A 17,763-nucleotide genomic window follows, 5' to 3' on the forward strand; every position below is an offset into this window, starting at 1 on the left:
TGCTGTCCAGGATCCGGTTCCCGACATGGGTCAAAGTCAACCGTGCTCTGACTGCTCTCCGTGTCACCATATCAGCACTTTAGATTTCTGACTCTGCTTTCCTTTATTTTTCTTTGCTTTTCCTAATTTTTGTCGTAACCCTGGCCTGTACTGAATTGGAGGAGCGCGATATGGCAACAATCTAGTCAACGTTTAGGAGAATATTCAGATTCATTGCTGGACAAGAAATAAAGCTTGTCCCCTTTGCAATCCTTCAAAAAGGTCTCTCTATCCTAACATGTCGCAACTGATGAACTAGTAGTAGTAGTAGTATAAAAAGTATAGACGGTGGGATCAATGAATGAATTGGCCAGAAAGAAGAAAGAATTAAATAGAAAAAGTTAATTTCCCTGATATTTTAATTTCTTTTCTCCCTTGCCATGCCATCCATGAACATTACTAGCTTATCTTTCAGGGTTTCCTAGCTAGGGAGACAGCGGTTGTTGTAATCTCACCATTCATTGGAGACCTTTCAATGGTGTACGAACTTGCATGGCCTCCTATCGTGTCGTTTTTTAACGAGACTCGATTCGAGACTTTTCTTTTTATTTTTAATAACAGTAACAACAACTGTCAATTGGAATAATTTCTTTACTTAATTTGTTTATTACCAGCTATATATTAATCGTTACTTTCATCTTTGATCAATTATGATTAGTATTAAACTAAATAATACGTTAGATTCTCCTAAAGCCTTATTTTAAATTTTACGAAAGCAAAATAAAGGAAATTTGAATGATTCGATAAGTTTATTAATTCAACACTAGAATCAAGGGAACGTATACCATTGAAGTCAGAAAATGTTAAGAACATACCGATTGAAGGAAAATGATAAGTAATATGTAAAATCTACTTGTACGAATTATGTGCTGTCGTGTTATGACTCAATGAGGGATATGCAAAGTAACAAGAAATCTACGTGTACGAACTTGAACAATCTTACATGCTGCAATTCTGTTGAATAAAAATAATTTTTATCTTCTTTCTTATGTGAATGAGTAATAATATTGTGCGAAACTTGATTCGCTATCTTTGGAAATTTGAGTAGAAAAAGATGCATTGCTATATCATTTTAAAAGCAGTAAATATTTCAATAATAATATAATAACATGTTATCATCAAGTAATGATAATTTCTCCAAAGTAAGGTAATGAAATTTTTACATATACTAAAAACAACCGAAGATTAGTAATCTCTTTTGTTAAAGAAGGAGATCACTAAAATAGATAGAATTTATCCACTAATATACTAATATCTTCTATTTGTAATATTGAATATTGTCTACGTGAAACGTGGCAAGCTTTATATATGTATTGGGTGGTTATCCTTGGTAGCAAGTAACTTGTCTTAGTATGTTAAATTAGAAAGAAAGCATAAAAAATGTTCATATAAAAACACATTATATATTCACTAATTTAACCTTATTATAATATGATAGAAGAGAAGGGAAAATATCACAAACATAAAATTACGGTGTTAATAATATTTAAAGTACGTAGTACAAATATCAGAATTCAAAGAGAAATCATTCTAGACATAATAAAAAAGAAATTGCCTGGTGGTCTCGTGATGATGAAAGAGAAAACAAAAGGAGAGAGCTGAGTTGTGAGCCGTTAATTTGTTCGAAGCCGGAGTTGAGTCGTACACAAAGTTGAAGCAGAGGCACGGGAAGAGCTGGAGTTTAATCACTCCGTGCCAAAGACACGCACATGGGGGCAACTCAAGCACATCAACGCGTGTCACCACCCCTTGAGGACTTTTCAGGGACCACACACTCCATTTCAACTCCACGCGTAAGCTCTCTATTCCACTAAATTCTGTCACAGCACACACTCCTTATTATTAGAGGGATTATATTTACATACCTCAAATTTTAAATACTTTATTCATATTTTTCATTTTTCTTCTTATCACATTTTATTATTGTTGTGTGTCTAGGAGATAAGTATTGAAAAAAATTTAACCAATAAATCATAAATAATCACATAAACAAATTTAATATCACACATTAACTCAATTTTAAAAGTTTAGATTTATATGTCTTTTTCTCGCTTATAGAATATATAACTTGTTTTTTACTAAGCAATTTTAAACTCAACCTTACACTTATATTTTAACAATCATTTATCTCTTATCTTTTTTTATTTTTGTCAAAGTGTACACATTAAAGAAGGTGTCAAAAAAATATTTTTCTTATTGTTATTAAAAAGAGCTATGATATTTGATTATCACTCATAATTTTTTTAATTTAGTTTTTGTTATCATATCATATATAATAATTATAATTTATTTTTGTGTTTTATCACTCTCTCACTAAGTGGGCGAGTCCTGATGCAGCGGTAAAGTTGTGCCTTGGTGACTTGTTGGTCATGGGTTCGAATCCGGAAACAGCCTCTTTGCATATGCATGGGTACGAAATTTTTTATCACTCTCTCACTAAGTATCAATTAACATGTTGAGTGTCTAAGTATTATATTTTCATATTATTTGTGGTATAGAAAAAAAAGTTAAAAAATGAGATTAAGAAAATTTATATTTTCTTATGAATTTTAATTGTAACTAATAATATATTCTAGAATTTATTGTTATTAATATGAATATGATTATAGCTACTAACTATTATTTTCTTTAGTCCCTGTCAACTCCTCTTCTTCCTGACACAATCACTGTCTCATCCTCTGATTCGTTATTCCCCCTACACAAGCTGTAGCCGCCACACTTGACAACGGCCACACTCAACATTATTCCAAATTTACATTTTTTTGCGTCCATTTCTGTCCCTGGTGATGTATGAATCTGATAGATTTTACTACTAGCATGGTAGCATGTAGAGAGGGGTTACAACTTTACAATTTTTTTTTTACTTAATATGGTGAAAGTGTCTCTACCATACAAAGGAAAGACAAAGGTTCCTTGTCAAAACCTGGCGAAAAAATAACATCTCATTAACTAGGGTGGATTCAATGAACCATGTCCTGAAAGCTAGAAGAAAGTGCGTGAGGAATTCGTCAGCAGTGTCAGGAGCCATGGGGCACTGATTGGGATGGATGCTTAATTTTTTTACATTATTATTATATCCTGGAGCTAGCTCACATAGTTTTCAAGCAAAAGTGAGTGTAGCGGATGTGTTTTGTCATTTTTTCATTTGTGAGCGGGAAAGTTGGGATTATTGTAATGGTGGGTACAATAGACATATTTGTTTTGAGTAAAATAAGATAAGGTGAGATTGCAAAGCAGGAAGGATGCTTCCTCAAGTTTACTAGAGATCGAGTTTATAACTGGATTTAAAGTAAAGATAAATAAAGGTGGTAATAAAGGATAAGGATGAAGGTGCATAGAGCATGGTCAGCAGTGAAAAAAGGAAACAAAGATAGAGAGAGACGGAGAGATTCGCTCGTAAGTTATATATATTCTTCTAGGCAGATCAAGTTGATTTTGTGATTAATTAATTTGGCATTTGTTTAATTAAAGAATGGATAATATATGCCAAAGAATATGCGCGTGGCACGGACGGGATTCCTTTGGTTATGCTTTTGAGTTGTTTTGCAGTCTAATAATTTTGACTTTAACTAAACTACTCAATCAACTTAAACTAAAAAAGGGCTTAAACAAGTGGGTGTCATGTTTATCCCGACACCTACAGCCCTTGTTTCCCATCTTCCAACTTTCATTTAGTTTGGTGATGAGGTATCCTCATCAAGATTTTCAGTCACACACCCCGGCTAATCAAAGTGCATTCCCTTGATTATGGAATATCATATAAGCTTATACTCACTTAAATTAAAGCATATTTGGATGCACCCCGGATCCTAACAAATTAAATCAAATAATAACCACTTAGTCCCCATCTGTTTAATTTCCCACCTCTTTCTTTTCGTAAAGAAACATGGTTCAGAATTATAGTGGTCCCATGAATTTTTTTTTGTTTCAGCTTGCACATTGCATGGACTAATGCGATCCAAGATAAACCTCAAACATATGATCCATGTGTAACAATTTTCATGGGCAGCATTTTATTAACACTTAATTAGTCTCTTCCACCTTTTGAGTGATCAATATATACGTATCACAAATATTATAGAAATTAATAACGAGCAAAAAAAAAAACACGTCGTTTAATCATCAGGAATCTCTCAACTCTCAAGCCTTAATTAATTAATATGTTCTCATTTAATCTCAACGTGTGAACAATGTCATCATCCACGCGGTCAATTTTGTTTGTGTTGTATGCGCCACACACAGTAGACTTCCATGTTTCCCTCCTTCCAAACTAATCCATTTCACGTTTTAGCCTCTAAATACGTGCTTAATTTAATGTCAGTAGGTATCTTTTTTTAATACGTAAATATGCAGGCATGGTTTGTGTTCTATATCATTTTTTTATTAAAAGTTTTTTTTAGCTATAGACCTAGTTTTCAACAACCCCTAAATTGCGCCATAATTTGGGCCATTATCTAGTTTTCGGTCACTTATTACTAGTAGGTTAACTGAGCTCTAACTTCAAGATTAATTAAGGGACAGTGGCTCACACGCAACAGAGCCAATCACCCCTTAACGCACGAACCTAAGCAGTGTCGTTGGTTCACGACCTAACAAATGTTTATGTCAGCGCGTGCCTTTGTGTTAGAGAAAGTAATTGGCAATCAACTAAACCCACCCCTATTGGTGAAAAGATGCAAAGGTAGTGTAGTCAAATAGTACTAGAAGAAAAAGAAAAAAGGCATTAAGAAATTAAGGGCCGGGCTTTCTATTGGAATGCAAAGCCCTAGCGAGTCGCTTTCCTAAAAAAGCTTCACATTTAACTATGAAACACACACACATGCAAACATAAAGGTTGGATTATTCCCTATACTTAAAAGCAAGAAATCTCCACACAGCTAAGTCAGTATCTTCGAGAGAGTTGTATATAATAACCAAAGATTCTAGCTAGCTATTACTTGATTATTTAACTTTTTTTAATTAGTCCCTTAATTAATTGCAATTAAAGAAGGAGCAAACGTACGAAACGTGGCAGGTGGACTAGTGGGGATGTGGGGTTTCTTCATCCTTCAATTGATTTCACACTCTTTAAGGGATTCCAAGCTGGCTGTCTTTCATTCTGTAAACTACCACTGGGCTAAGCATGCACATGGTTGCCACTTGCCACTGATGTTGTTTTTATCTAATCCATTGTTTCTTTTCTTTCTTTCATTCCTTTTTATCTTTTCTTCTGCTAACTAGTATATTAAGTGCACAGATTAAGAAATCAATAAATGAAAAATTTATTGAAGATTTTATTATCGTTGTATTAGAAATTAAAAAGAAGTGACACTCAATAAAAAGCTTTTTACAATTTTTTAGTCCTTAATTAGTACTCTTAAGGATATTTTCATTTTTTTTCTTCTTCTAAATTTATTGGGATATATAGTGCTTGGGGGTATCAATCTGATAACCAATGCTTGCATAATAACATAAGACAACTAATTATTAAAAGACAATGCTATATATGGGACATGTGTTGGGCACAAAAAATAGCCGGTTGTCCATCCAACAGATATGGAATCTTGGGGCTAAAGAAGATATCAGTACTTAGATTGATTTCTCAGGAGTCCTTTGATCCCAAGACAACTAAACAAGACTTCTCACCCGCTCTTTCTTGTACTATTTTATTTAAGCTTTGCGTGATGCATCACAATGTTTCGTGGTCCTTGTGCTTGCCTTAAGGCTCTTGTTTTGTGGCTCGGGTTCTTGGATATATATATATATATAGCTTGTGGGCCAGGGACCAGTGTTACTAGCTTGAAGCCTTGAATTCTCAAGCAATATATTAAACGGTTCTAGTTCTGTGTGAATGAACTATATATGCTATGTAGTGTGCTTAATTGACTTCAATTGGAACTTTAGAAGTAAATTTGGACTGGCTAACTAGTATAAAATTAGATCGGGATCAGTGACGACATGACGATGCAAGTATAATTTTATATTCTTCACGAGCTTTATCAAAAGCTTTTTATGGTTAAGAAATCATAAATAAGGATCACATGCAATTAGCAAAATAAAAATTCTTTAACTTACTTCTTTGACTAGCAACCCCCCCCCCCCCCCCCCCCCCCCCCCCCCCCCCCCAAAAAAAAAAAAAAAGGAAACTAAAGAACCTACGTACGCCACGTTAACAGAGCAAGTCATGTAAGACTTTTCCTATGTTTACTGCAATTCGTGGAACACATGCATGTGGACATAGATTCTATATATGCAAACTTTTTAAGGAAATACGTGAAGGTGAGACTTTGAAACGGATAGGGCAATAGGAGATCATCAGACAACGTAGGATAAGGTCACGCGTTATGATATTGTCGTACCAAAAATATACAAGTGGGTGAATTAGGGCCCAAAGACAATGTTTCTAAATTATGTAAATCAATCCACACACACAACAACAAAAAAACATCAAATTAATAATCTTGGCTAGGATAAAAATTGATGCTAAATTCCGTAGAAATCTGTATGATATGTGATTCATTAATTATAAACCTGGAAATTATAATGAATATACATATTTATTGGATTAAATACATTTGGTTAGTATATTAAGTTATGGTTTAGGATTACGTAACTTAGGTCCAAACTAATGGATAAAATTTAAGGTTATCTTATATGTGTTGTAAATTAAGTTGTATTTTTTTTCCCACTCCTAAAATTCTAATTGCGTATCCTTATGCAGAGTAGAAGTGAAACATATATATCATGTACTTATGATCCAAGTCTGTAAGAATGGTAATGGAAAGACACTCCTAATAATGAGATGCTGGTCGAAACTGTTATAGAGTAGAAGTCTACTCGCACAAACCTAGTAAACCACTCACAGATTGTATTATATATGCTAGCTTCTTCATAGTTTGGGTGCATGTGGATGCATTTTAACGATGGAATTAAATTACAAATGTGACCCCAAAAAAATGTTAACGTAGTAATTATTCCTTTCACATATCTGTGAAAACATTGAGAAGCTGACAAGGGGGTGGAGGCATCAGCATGCATGTGTTATACATGTAGCAATGGCCGCATGCAACAAATTAACACAGAATGGAGGTACTGCAGGTCTCTAGTAAAGGCACGAAGGAAGAGCATGTGTAGAAGTTGGGGTATGAATTGAAGGTGCTCTTCGTTTTGTGGTGATTCCACGAAGGTTATCCATAATGGTGGCAGGTGGGGTGCAAGTGCAATCGCATGGTTAACTGGATTTCTGAGGCATGGCAATCAACGATTCAACGTTGTGGGTGGACAATGGAGGTAGAATCAATGTGAAGGAAGTTCATATGCCATGTTGTTTAATCAGAAAGATCTGTAGCTTAATGGTACGTACTACGTAGCAGTGGTTTTCTTAGTCTCTATATATAAACAGAATGCTGTGTGGTAGGAAGCTTTGGCACACGAAATGCACAACGCATTCAGCACTTAAAAATAAAATAGAAAAAAATTTGACAAAAAATAAATGGATGCGGTGTATTCGAATTATCATCATGTTGGTTAAGTGAAATAATGTGTTTGAGGAATTAGACCGTACTAAAAGTGATTAAAATATGTTCTTTAATAAAAATTAATCATTAATAAAATTAATAAATATTTTATATCAATGTTATATATATATTATTTTTGTGCGGAATAAATCTTCACATATTTTTTCCTCCCAAAACATATGATATATTTTAAAATTAGCTTCACATGTAAGATTTATAACCTGCCAAGTTTGCGGATTATGTGAGTTGAATTATACGAGATGAAAAGTTGAATCATATAATTTAACCCAGTTTATTTTAATAAGTTACATGGATGAACCCGAAAATTTTAACTCATTTTATCATCCCTTGCCGATACTTAAGAAAACATATAGTTTAATTTTCTTTATCCACAAAGTAGATAAATTACTTTATGAAAATTATTCACAAGAAAATGAATACAGTTTTCTGTAGCCAGAACTGATTATTATATTTAAGTGCTACTTGGGGGTATAAATATATGCCAACATTTATTTTCGTCTGAGATTTTTTATACTGAATGACTACATTAGCTATGTTGTTATTTCTTATTTGGGCCTTGAGAAATCTAAAATGGGTACCAGGCCCTGTCAGAAAAAATAAGTTTTGTAGGCTGACCTTCCCGCAAAAACCCATTATGGGCCTCAGTTCGATTCTTACAATTATGAAGGCAACTTGGGAACAAATATTCTCACTCTCACAATTATTATTTAAACTACTCAAGTGGATAGTTTATTTTTTATTTTAAAATTGTCCTTTTCACAAAACATACTCCATTGAGTATTATATGCATACATAATCATGATTCTATTCTATTTTTTCAATAACAAAATCATAATTTTATTATGTATTTTTTTCATCTTTTTAATTAATTTGAATTGTAAGTTATATTTTTTTAAGTAATAAAAGTAATTATGATATAATTTATTATTTTAATATTAATTGATATCTTTTTTAATTAAAATTGAAATAATTGAATAGAAATGATCATTTATAAACATGACCAGATTTATTATTGTATAAATTACCTTTTATTAACCATAATCAAATCAATATACTTGGTGTATTTGCTTTAAGTCATACATGATACAAGACAGATTTAGTTTTTGTTCAAATACACCAAGTGTGGCTTAAAGCAAATAATTAATAACGATGAATATCTTATTCATAAATGAAAAGTAAGCGATGTCACAAATACCTTATTCTTTAATGAAAAGTAAATAAATCATAATAAATAATATATGTTTAAGAGTACGATTTTGAAGAGGAAGGGGGGACGAGATTTTTATTTTAAAATTAATAGGGTGATTTAAAGTTTGAGTGTTGCTAAGGAATTTTTTTTATTGAAATTATATAAGAGCACATTAAAAAATTATAGGATAATATATTTTTATGCATGCCAATAAAATAAAATAAAAATTCTTTACTTTCTTAATCATTGTCTTAAGTGCTCTGATTAACATTTGTCATAAAATATATAGATATTAATTAAATATTTTTTGTGTGTGTGTGAAAGAGGGACTAAAGCCGCAAACCAAATATATTAAAATTCTCTAGGGAAACCTGTATCATTATTTTGTGTAAAACTAATACGGTGGAAAAGCAAAAATTCTACCATTGCCATTTATGGACAAACCAAACTCGGGCTGCAAATTCGCTATTTGGTTTGCCTCTCTAAAAACGTGATGGCAATAAAAAGTACTCCTTTGAGAAATAAAAGGACTTAATCCTACAAATAATGGGGTAACAAACATGATTGGGGGAGTAACCATTCTTCAACGTTTGAATAGACAGAATTGAGGCACGTGAGTTTGGTTGCAACAATTTTGAAGAGAAATAACATACAATTGCTCTGGGATCCAGAAAGTAAATTTCTCTCTCCACAAAAATCATCTTGAATGGTAGAAATTGATTGTTTGTACTTAAAACCAATTTTTTGACCAAAATAATCGATTTATGTTTGGTTTATAATCGATTTTTTTTATTAGAAGTACTCACATAAGAACATAATGTTATTCTTGTGTCTCAATTTAATTCCCTCCTCTCTATTTTAGTTATACCAAACAATTTTATAATATCATTTCTATTTTATTTTTAACCTATTTTACTTAAAGCAAACAACATATTATATCATTTTATTTGTACTCTTTCTCTTTTTTTAAATTATTTATTTTCTATTTTTATCTACTCTATTTCTTTTCTCTAAACCAAACACAAACTAAAAAACTTAAAAGTTAAAACCTCTTGCCCAAATAGATTGTATGTTGAGGAAAATGACCCATAATTCGAACAACAACCAAGATTTAGGCCATAAGTCATGATCATATGGCCATTATGGTCTGTAAGGACACCAAATTAAAAGATTAGTTAAATATTATAATATTAAATTTATACTGTATTTATTTTAAAAAAATTATTAAATTAGAGTATATTTATTGCAAATAAAAAATTCTCTTCTTTTCCTTTATTTTTAAAACTCTTCCAAACAACACCTTTATAAAATATCAAACATTCATCTCAAGGCCGTTGAAATTGGATTCAGATTCTTAAAGCACCATCTCATATTCAAATTTCATTGATAAAAAAATATTTAGTTGGAAGATCACACCCCGTTAAAGGGGCAAACCAAATTTTTGGTTAGAAACTAAACTTGCCATGAACAAAACCAATAAATGCTTTAAAAATATAACATGATAAAAAATGCATCTCAATAATTACATAGTCAACCAAATAAAAAAAAGTACTTAAACTTATAAGACTTATACAATCAATCAATAACAAATAACTTAATGTCTAATATTATCACTTTGACATTTGACTTACTAAAAAACTAAAACTATTATAAATAAAGTTTGCTAAAAGGAATCATGCTCATTTGTTCTTTTCTTGCAGGAAATCTCTTCAAGTTTGGGCTCACATTCGTGATTTGGCTTCTTTGCGCAAGCGTTTCACTTCTTTACAGCGCATTACTGACTCTTTAATTAGGGGCAGATCCACATCAGGTGTTCAAGGAAAATTACGTTGTCTGACTATAGCAATTACAGTCTACTGCATTTGGCTGTCTAGGAACAAGTTGATTTTTGAAGATTATCAATTTTCTGTAATAGAGGTTATTAACAAGATTAAGTTTCTTATGTTTAGACAAGTGCACCTGTTGCATTTGTTTTAGCATCTTTATATAAGTCTTCTTATATTAGGGAGACTTTTAATTTTCTTTAACTGCGGGGTATGTCCATTTATTATTGTATCATTTTGGGTTTAATATAATTTACATTTTTTTCCCAAAAAAAAAGGGAAGACAACCATTTACTCCGATAATAAGTTTAAAGAGTTACTCCTAATTTAAGTTGTTAGATTAAATTAAAATAAAGAGTTTAAATTGAAAATAACATTTTAAACTTATTCTTGTAGGAAGTGAATCTCCTCTTATAAATAAAATGTTGAACAATTTATTAACCCAAAACACAAAAGAATGGGATTGAGGGATGGTTTGATTGGGATCAAATTAATGAGAAGAGGAAGGAAAGGCATAAAAGGGCAGATAAATGTGCAAGCAGTGGTGATTCGATTGTGAAGAGATGTGCATAAGTTTTATCAAAAAAAAATTATGGGTCTCACTTAAAAAAATTTCGCATAAAATTGAGAAGAAGTAGGCGGAAATGCTTCTATCTCCGTTTAGAGGTTACTATGCTCCTGTAGTGCATCCTCTTTCCAAATAATGTCACATCTACAAAAATAATAAAAAAAAGATTTTTTTTATTTTACTTAACTAATTAATTTAATTCAATTATTTATTATTTATTTATTTTCATTTTATTTCATACCCATTTTCTTCTCTTCCCTCCTTATAATCAAACGATGGCTAAGTCTTCAACTTAAAAAAAAAATGGTCGATGAAATAATAGCACAAAGCCAACAAGAAAAACAATTACATCCCTCGAATGAAAATATATAATGGCAAAATCAACCTAATAAAGAAAAGGCTTATGAAATCGGACGCAAAATTAAAAATCGTATCACTTTTGTCTAAAGTCAATATAAGTGTTTTCAAGTGCATCACTGCATTAATTTGTCTCCTTCCAAATGTGATGTTTAGAAACTTGCTGACATGATGTAGCCAACAGTCCAATTTGATCCACCAAGTGAAAAGTGGGTGCCTAAACAAGCAAATAGAAAAGATGAGTTGAATAACCGCTTAAAAATTTGCTTTGAGTTGAATTCGTGTGAAGTCAAGAGAATGTACTAGAAGTATACCTTGAAGAACATTCCATAATTCAGCTATTGTGATTTAGAAGGAACTTAATCTATTTAAATAAAAAATAAATAAAGTTTTTTCATACTATTGATATCCTTTAACACAGTCTTCCTTTTCAACCCTTATGGAAACACACTCCTTCAAATGGTAAGAACTTATTTAATTTTCATCACTCGATATATTTTTAAATTTTCTATTTTAATACATTCATTAAAAAGAAATTGGCAACCGTTTTTAAAATAGGCATTCCAACTTCGAGAATGACTGGTTTTTTACTATATGGAAAAGATAAAGAAACTAAGGAATTACAATCTGGATTAAACACTACCTAACTCGACTACTACAAGGGAGAGAGACAGATTTTATATAACTAGGTTGATTAGATTAAACGCTAATAATAAAAAGATTACAAGTGTATTATACTACTCCCTCGGTTTCAGAATAGTATACTATTGTGCAAACAGCACATCATTGAAAAAGTTGGTGCATAGAAAATGAAGCACACGTATAAGCACAAAAATCTCAACATATCTAACACAAATTTCTCAAAAATCAAAACTGTCTTCAGTGGAGGATTTGTAGGCATTCAAATTCGTCAATTGCTTCTAGAAGTTGCAATTGCCATTCCCCTGTCGTCCATAATGACTAATTATTAATTAAAACAACTCAACGCATCGCCCCACGCAAGAGAACTCGTTTATCATCCTTTTCTCTTTAACCAACCAAACCCAACCCAACCCACCCTTTCAAAATCAAGCCTACATCTTTATTTGAAAATGTTTTGATTTTTAAAAATGTAAGACAATGATGAATTCATTTTTGAAAATTAAATTAAATTATTTCATTATTTAAATATTAATTTGTCAACTTTTCATATTTTGAGAGTTTAGAATGAGTATTTATTTATTTATAAATAAAAAAGGAAAGAATTAAAGTGAGGCGATTTGTGGTATGAGAGTGGGATGCAAGAAAAGAAGGCAACGGGTGGAGCGACGTCGTCGTTTCGATTAGGTTGGGGGGAGTGGGGACGTGTCCATCCTTTTTATATTTGAACGGAGAGAGGAGAGAGGGTGACATCAGCAATCATTCGAAGATACTCAAAACAAAGTCTGAACTCTTTCTCTCTCTCAGTCTCAACTCTGAAATTCTGAACTAGGATTTGGATGCTTCCATTCCCTCTCTCTCTTTCTGTTCCCAAAATTCTCATTCCACATTCCAAATTCGCCCTTCATGGGGAAAGGAGCCGGCTGCCTTCATAGCAAGAAGAAGCCCCCGCCGGTCGCCGACGATGCTCCCGCTCCCACCGTTGCCGCCGCAGCCCCCACCCCGCCGCCGATCTCGCCTCCAGACAACGCCCACGCGCGCGAACCCGACGCGCCAGCGCGTGAAGCAGCGTCGTCGTCGTCGTCTCTCCCGGGCGGCGCGAAATTGAAGGTCTTCATCGTGTTCTATTCGATGTACGGACACGTGGAGGGGCTGGCGAAGAGGTTGAAGAAAGGCGTGGACGGAGTGGAGGGTGTGGAAGGGGTTCTGTATAGGGTTCCGGAGACATTGCCGATTGAGGTGCTGAATCAGATGAGGGCGCCGCCCAAGGACGACGCCATACCAGAGATTACGGCGGCGGAGTTGACGGCCGCCGATGGGGTACTGTTTGGGTTTCCGACGAGGTACGGGTCGATGGCGGCGCAAATGAAGGCTTTCTTTGACTCCACGGGGCACTTGTGGAAGGAGCAGAAGCTTGCAGGGAAACCCGCTGGGTTCTTTGTTAGCACCGGAACTCAAGGAGGAGGCCAAGAAACTACTGCGTAAGATTTTCTTTTTTTCTTGTTAGTGTTCTTGATTTGTGAATCTCAGTTAAATTTTGACCTTAATAGGTGGCATGCATTGTTTGATTTGACAGATTGTGTTCGTAGAATCTCTTTCTCTGCATTGTTGTAATTGATGTCCCAGACATCGATTTGATTGTCAATAACTACTGCGTCTTTGTTTTTATTTTCTAAAGAGGGAGAGAGAGTGTTAATGTATTTTAATTTCAAGATGAATGAAGCATCTTTGCAAAGGCCATAGCAAATTACTTACTAGGCCATGATACAACTAGCTATGCAAGTTTTATGCATTTGATTATTTTTGGTCTTAGTTTATGGGGAGCTTTCTTCGGGTGTTTCAGACTGCTATCTCTGTCTTTCACCTGCTTTAATTGATGAATAATGTGACTTGAGTTCATGTTATTTATGAATATATTGCATCTAGCCTACCAAAAAAAAAAACCATATTGCATCTAGATTATCAACCTTGTGAATTTTAAGTTATAATGTCTCGATTAAATAGAGATGGCTATATAAAATTCAGGGTATAACATGCTGAGCTTGTTAAGGGATAACCACATTTTTTTGTACTCTTTCCACATACTAAGAGGACAGTGTCTTCACACCTTTAGAGGGATGTTCTTTTATGTTGATATAATTCCTATTTTTTATATTTTAATAATTAATTTATCATAAGATAATTTATAACAAAAAATAATTGATAATTTATAATTAATTTGTATCTAATTATTTTTATATATTTTTTTTAAATAAGGAATAAAAGATAATTAAAATATAAATTATAAGGATTAAAAAAATCATCTTCAAATTATAGGGACTAAAAGATAATTAAAATACAAATTATAAGAACTAAAAATATCACTTTTAAACTATAAAAACTAAAAAAGAGTTAAAATGTAAACTATAAAGACTAAAAACACCACTTTCAAATTATACCGAGTAAAAAAGTATAAATCTTAAAATTATAAGAGTCAATACTTGATGGTGGAAAATGGAACGGTCTCTTAGACAATAATGCTTGAGAAGCAATAGAAACTTACTTAGTTTTGTGGTTTTTATTGCAGTTGGACGGCAATCACTCAGTTGGCACATCATGGAATGCTTTTTGTTCCTATTGGATATACATTTGGACCCGGAATGTTCAAGATGGAGGACATAAGAGGTGGTACTCCATATGGTGCAGGAGTGTTTGCCGGTGATGGCACAAGAGAGCCAAGTGAAACAGAGATGGCTCTTGCAGAGCATCAGGGCAAGTATATGGCTGTTGTAGTCAAGAAACTCGCCCAGTCATGAATGGTGTTTTCTTCATTTCATTCTATTCTTGTTTGATTATCTCTGTATTTTTTGACCGTTCTTTTTGTCAAATTGGTTCTAGCATTTTACCATTGCATTGTGATGACTGGTGAGGAACGGCAGTTCTGTTACACTATCGATTCTGTTGGGTTGGGGATTCCCATGTTGGGTTCTGCTTTGTTTCTGGAAGGTGTAGATGTTCGTAAATTTTCGTCATATAATAATTGTGAATTTGTGTATCTTCGTGTGATCGTTTCTTCTATGTTTGCCTTTACACATGATTATCAATGTGTAATATGACTTGGATAATACAATTGTTTAAACTCGTGATTGTGACATCAATTGTTGGTTAGATCGGAAAATAATGAATTTCTCAGCTTTGAATTTTATTAGGTTTTAATATGTTTTTATACTTAGATTTTTTTTTGGCCCTTATAATTTTTTTTCACGTTTAGTTTTTAGAAGTTTATGTTTTTTTTTTAATTTTGGTTTCTATAAGTTTTTTTATTTTTAGTTCTTGAAAATTTATATTTTATTAATTTTAATCGCTTTAAGATTATATTTATTATTATATTTTAGTACTTATAAGTTCATACTCAGAAAGAAAAAAGAAAGGTGCAATTAACACTTTTCAATAATCTTTTATTGGTATGATTTGTGGGAAGGAAAAGTTAATCTAGGCCACATAATTGTTTTGGGGATTTGTTATTTCAACACACATTCTATTATTCTCACCTCATCACTTGTTTTCTTTTTATGATTTTTAAACATATATTTCACAAAATCATGAAATACAAAATAAAATTATATTTTCATTAAGTAGAAGGGGTGCAATTTAAGATATATAATAGAAATACAATTTCATTGTATATTATATTAAATTCTAAAATTATATTTACGTGAGAGACCGAAAAAATAATTTTTACTTGAGAGAGACTATCATGTGATGTGAAAAAAAAAATCCAGTGAAAAGTATGAAGTGTGAGTTAAGTCTCACATCAAGAAAAAATAAAAAAATTGATTAACATATAAGAAAAAAAAATCTCAAAAATTTAAGCTGTAAGATTTTGAGAATTAAAATATAATGTGAAGTTTAGTTGGTGTTAATTCACAAATGTTTGAGTAATGTCAATCAGGTTATCAAATATCGTTTGAAATATATTGTATAAAGGATGAATAGTGCTCAATGTAACAATATTGAAATAGAAATTGACAAAATAACTCAACAGATGCATCTTGGCCTATACCAATACGGATTAGTGGCATATGAGAAGATACAAATCAAGAGTAAGTGTAGTAGGTACACTACGCAGTCACGTACATCCTAAACAAATGCTCGGATTCACTTGCCTTTGAAATCTTTATTGAGTGACTTAAGCCATGTCCACATTGTAACATACATTTCAATAATTCTCCTCCATGTTCATTTCATTAAATAGTTTAAGTTTATCTGACTGTTCAAGTTCTTTGACGAGAATTGGTGAAAGAAAAGCAAACAAGAAAAAATAACAAATCGTTGAATCATGCGATATGTATTGTTGATTTGTTTGTATGATCAGTGCTGATTCATCATTGGAATATTGGATCTGCAGTTCATCACGTGATGTGAATTGTTGGCTTATCGAACTGTAACAACTATGTTTCAGATTTAATTTGCAAATCTGTGAACGGTGGACTAATTGTAGAAGTGAATTATATCAAGTTACTTAATGTGTATATGGTACCAAAAAAATGATAACAAATACAATTCTTTGCCCTTGTTTATTTATATAATCTAGTCAAGAATGACAGGATTTTAGAAGGCTCAACACTACTCTTTTTAACCAATCAAAACACTTATTTCATGGTCAAGTTAAATCAAATTTAATTTACATTGGAAGATTAAGAAAGATATTTTCAGAGAGAATTACTTTGGCTCATGATTTATTTATCCTGATATTGTGAGGGGAAATTTTGGGGATATAAAACTCATTGAAAATTGTGTTTAATGCCAGGTACAAGCTTATTTACTGGAGAATGGAATTGAAATTGGAGAGTATACAGATGTAAGCTCTGGCGTGACATTGCTTGCAACTGATGAGCTTGATAGCGTATCTACTGCCAAGGTTGCTTTAGCTGAAACAGAGGCCAGAAAAATTCCCAGTGAAACTGATAAGAGTGTAAATGGTGAACATAAAGCAGAAGAAAATGGTAATGACCTCAAATGGGCTGATCCAGGTTCATGCTGTTTTAGAAATCAGTTATGTATTAGAAATTGCAGAGTGTGATAGTTATGTGTAGAAAATAACCGCTGGTACGAGTATATGTATATGATAGTATGTTGTGTAATTAGAATAAGAATGATGTTAGAAAATTTTATTTGAGAGAGGATTTGACGTAAGTAAATAAACCAAATACGTTGAACAAATTCTATCAAACCCAATCATAGCCTAACACCCTTCATTACTCGAGATCCTTGTTAACAGCTATTGGCACTAAAATAAATTACTATAAAAATGATACATTAATAATGTCAGTTCTTTTAGCGTCAATAGCTGTTAGCAAGGATCTCGAGTAATGAAGGGTGTTAGGCTATGATTGGGTTTGATAGAATTTGGTCAACGTATTTGGTTTATTTACTTACGTCAAATCCTCTCTCAAATGTTAATAATATTTTTATATTAAAGAACTGACATTAATAAAACTGAAAAAATAATTTTTGCTTAAAAAAAACAGAAAAAGGCACTATCATAGGAATGTGTTGTGGGCCTGGATAGGAGGTGTATACGGCATAATCGTTCTATAATATATAAGGCGGATAAGCGTTACTTGCGGAGTTGTGCTGACTCAAAAATGT

General features: G+C 32.5%; 1 protein-coding gene across 1 annotated transcript; it reads left to right on the forward strand.

The window, feature by feature from the left end:
• Positions 1–12,552: 12,552 nt before the first annotated feature.
• LOC100811224 (probable NAD(P)H dehydrogenase (quinone) FQR1-like 2) lies at positions 12,553–15,314 on the forward strand. The gene is made up of 2 exons (XM_003517200.5): positions 12,553–13,613; positions 14,699–15,314. The coding sequence occupies exons 1-2, from the start codon at positions 13,039–13,041 to the stop codon at positions 14,925–14,927; spliced, it is 804 nt and encodes a 267-aa protein (XP_003517248.1). The 5' UTR covers positions 12,553–13,038; the 3' UTR covers positions 14,928–15,314.
• The last annotated feature ends 2,449 nt before the right edge of the window (positions 15,315–17,763 follow it).

This window comes from Glycine max, chromosome 1 (genome assembly GCF_000004515.6).
Source record: "Glycine max cultivar Williams 82 chromosome 1, Glycine_max_v4.0, whole genome shotgun sequence".
In the NCBI taxonomy this organism is placed as follows: domain Eukaryota; kingdom Viridiplantae; phylum Streptophyta; class Magnoliopsida; order Fabales; family Fabaceae; genus Glycine; species Glycine max.

What these genes read in the sequence shown, in the direction of transcription:
- LOC100811224 (XM_003517200.5), top strand. Translation starts at nt 13,039, where the DNA reads ATGGGGAAAGGAGCCGGCTGCCTTCATAGCAAGAAGAAGCCCCCGCCG. An exon ending in GGAGGCCAAGAAACTACTGC is followed by an intron (nt 13,614 to 14,698) that starts GTAAGATTTTCT and finishes TTTTTATTGCAG; the next exon opens with TTGGACGGCAATCACTCAGT.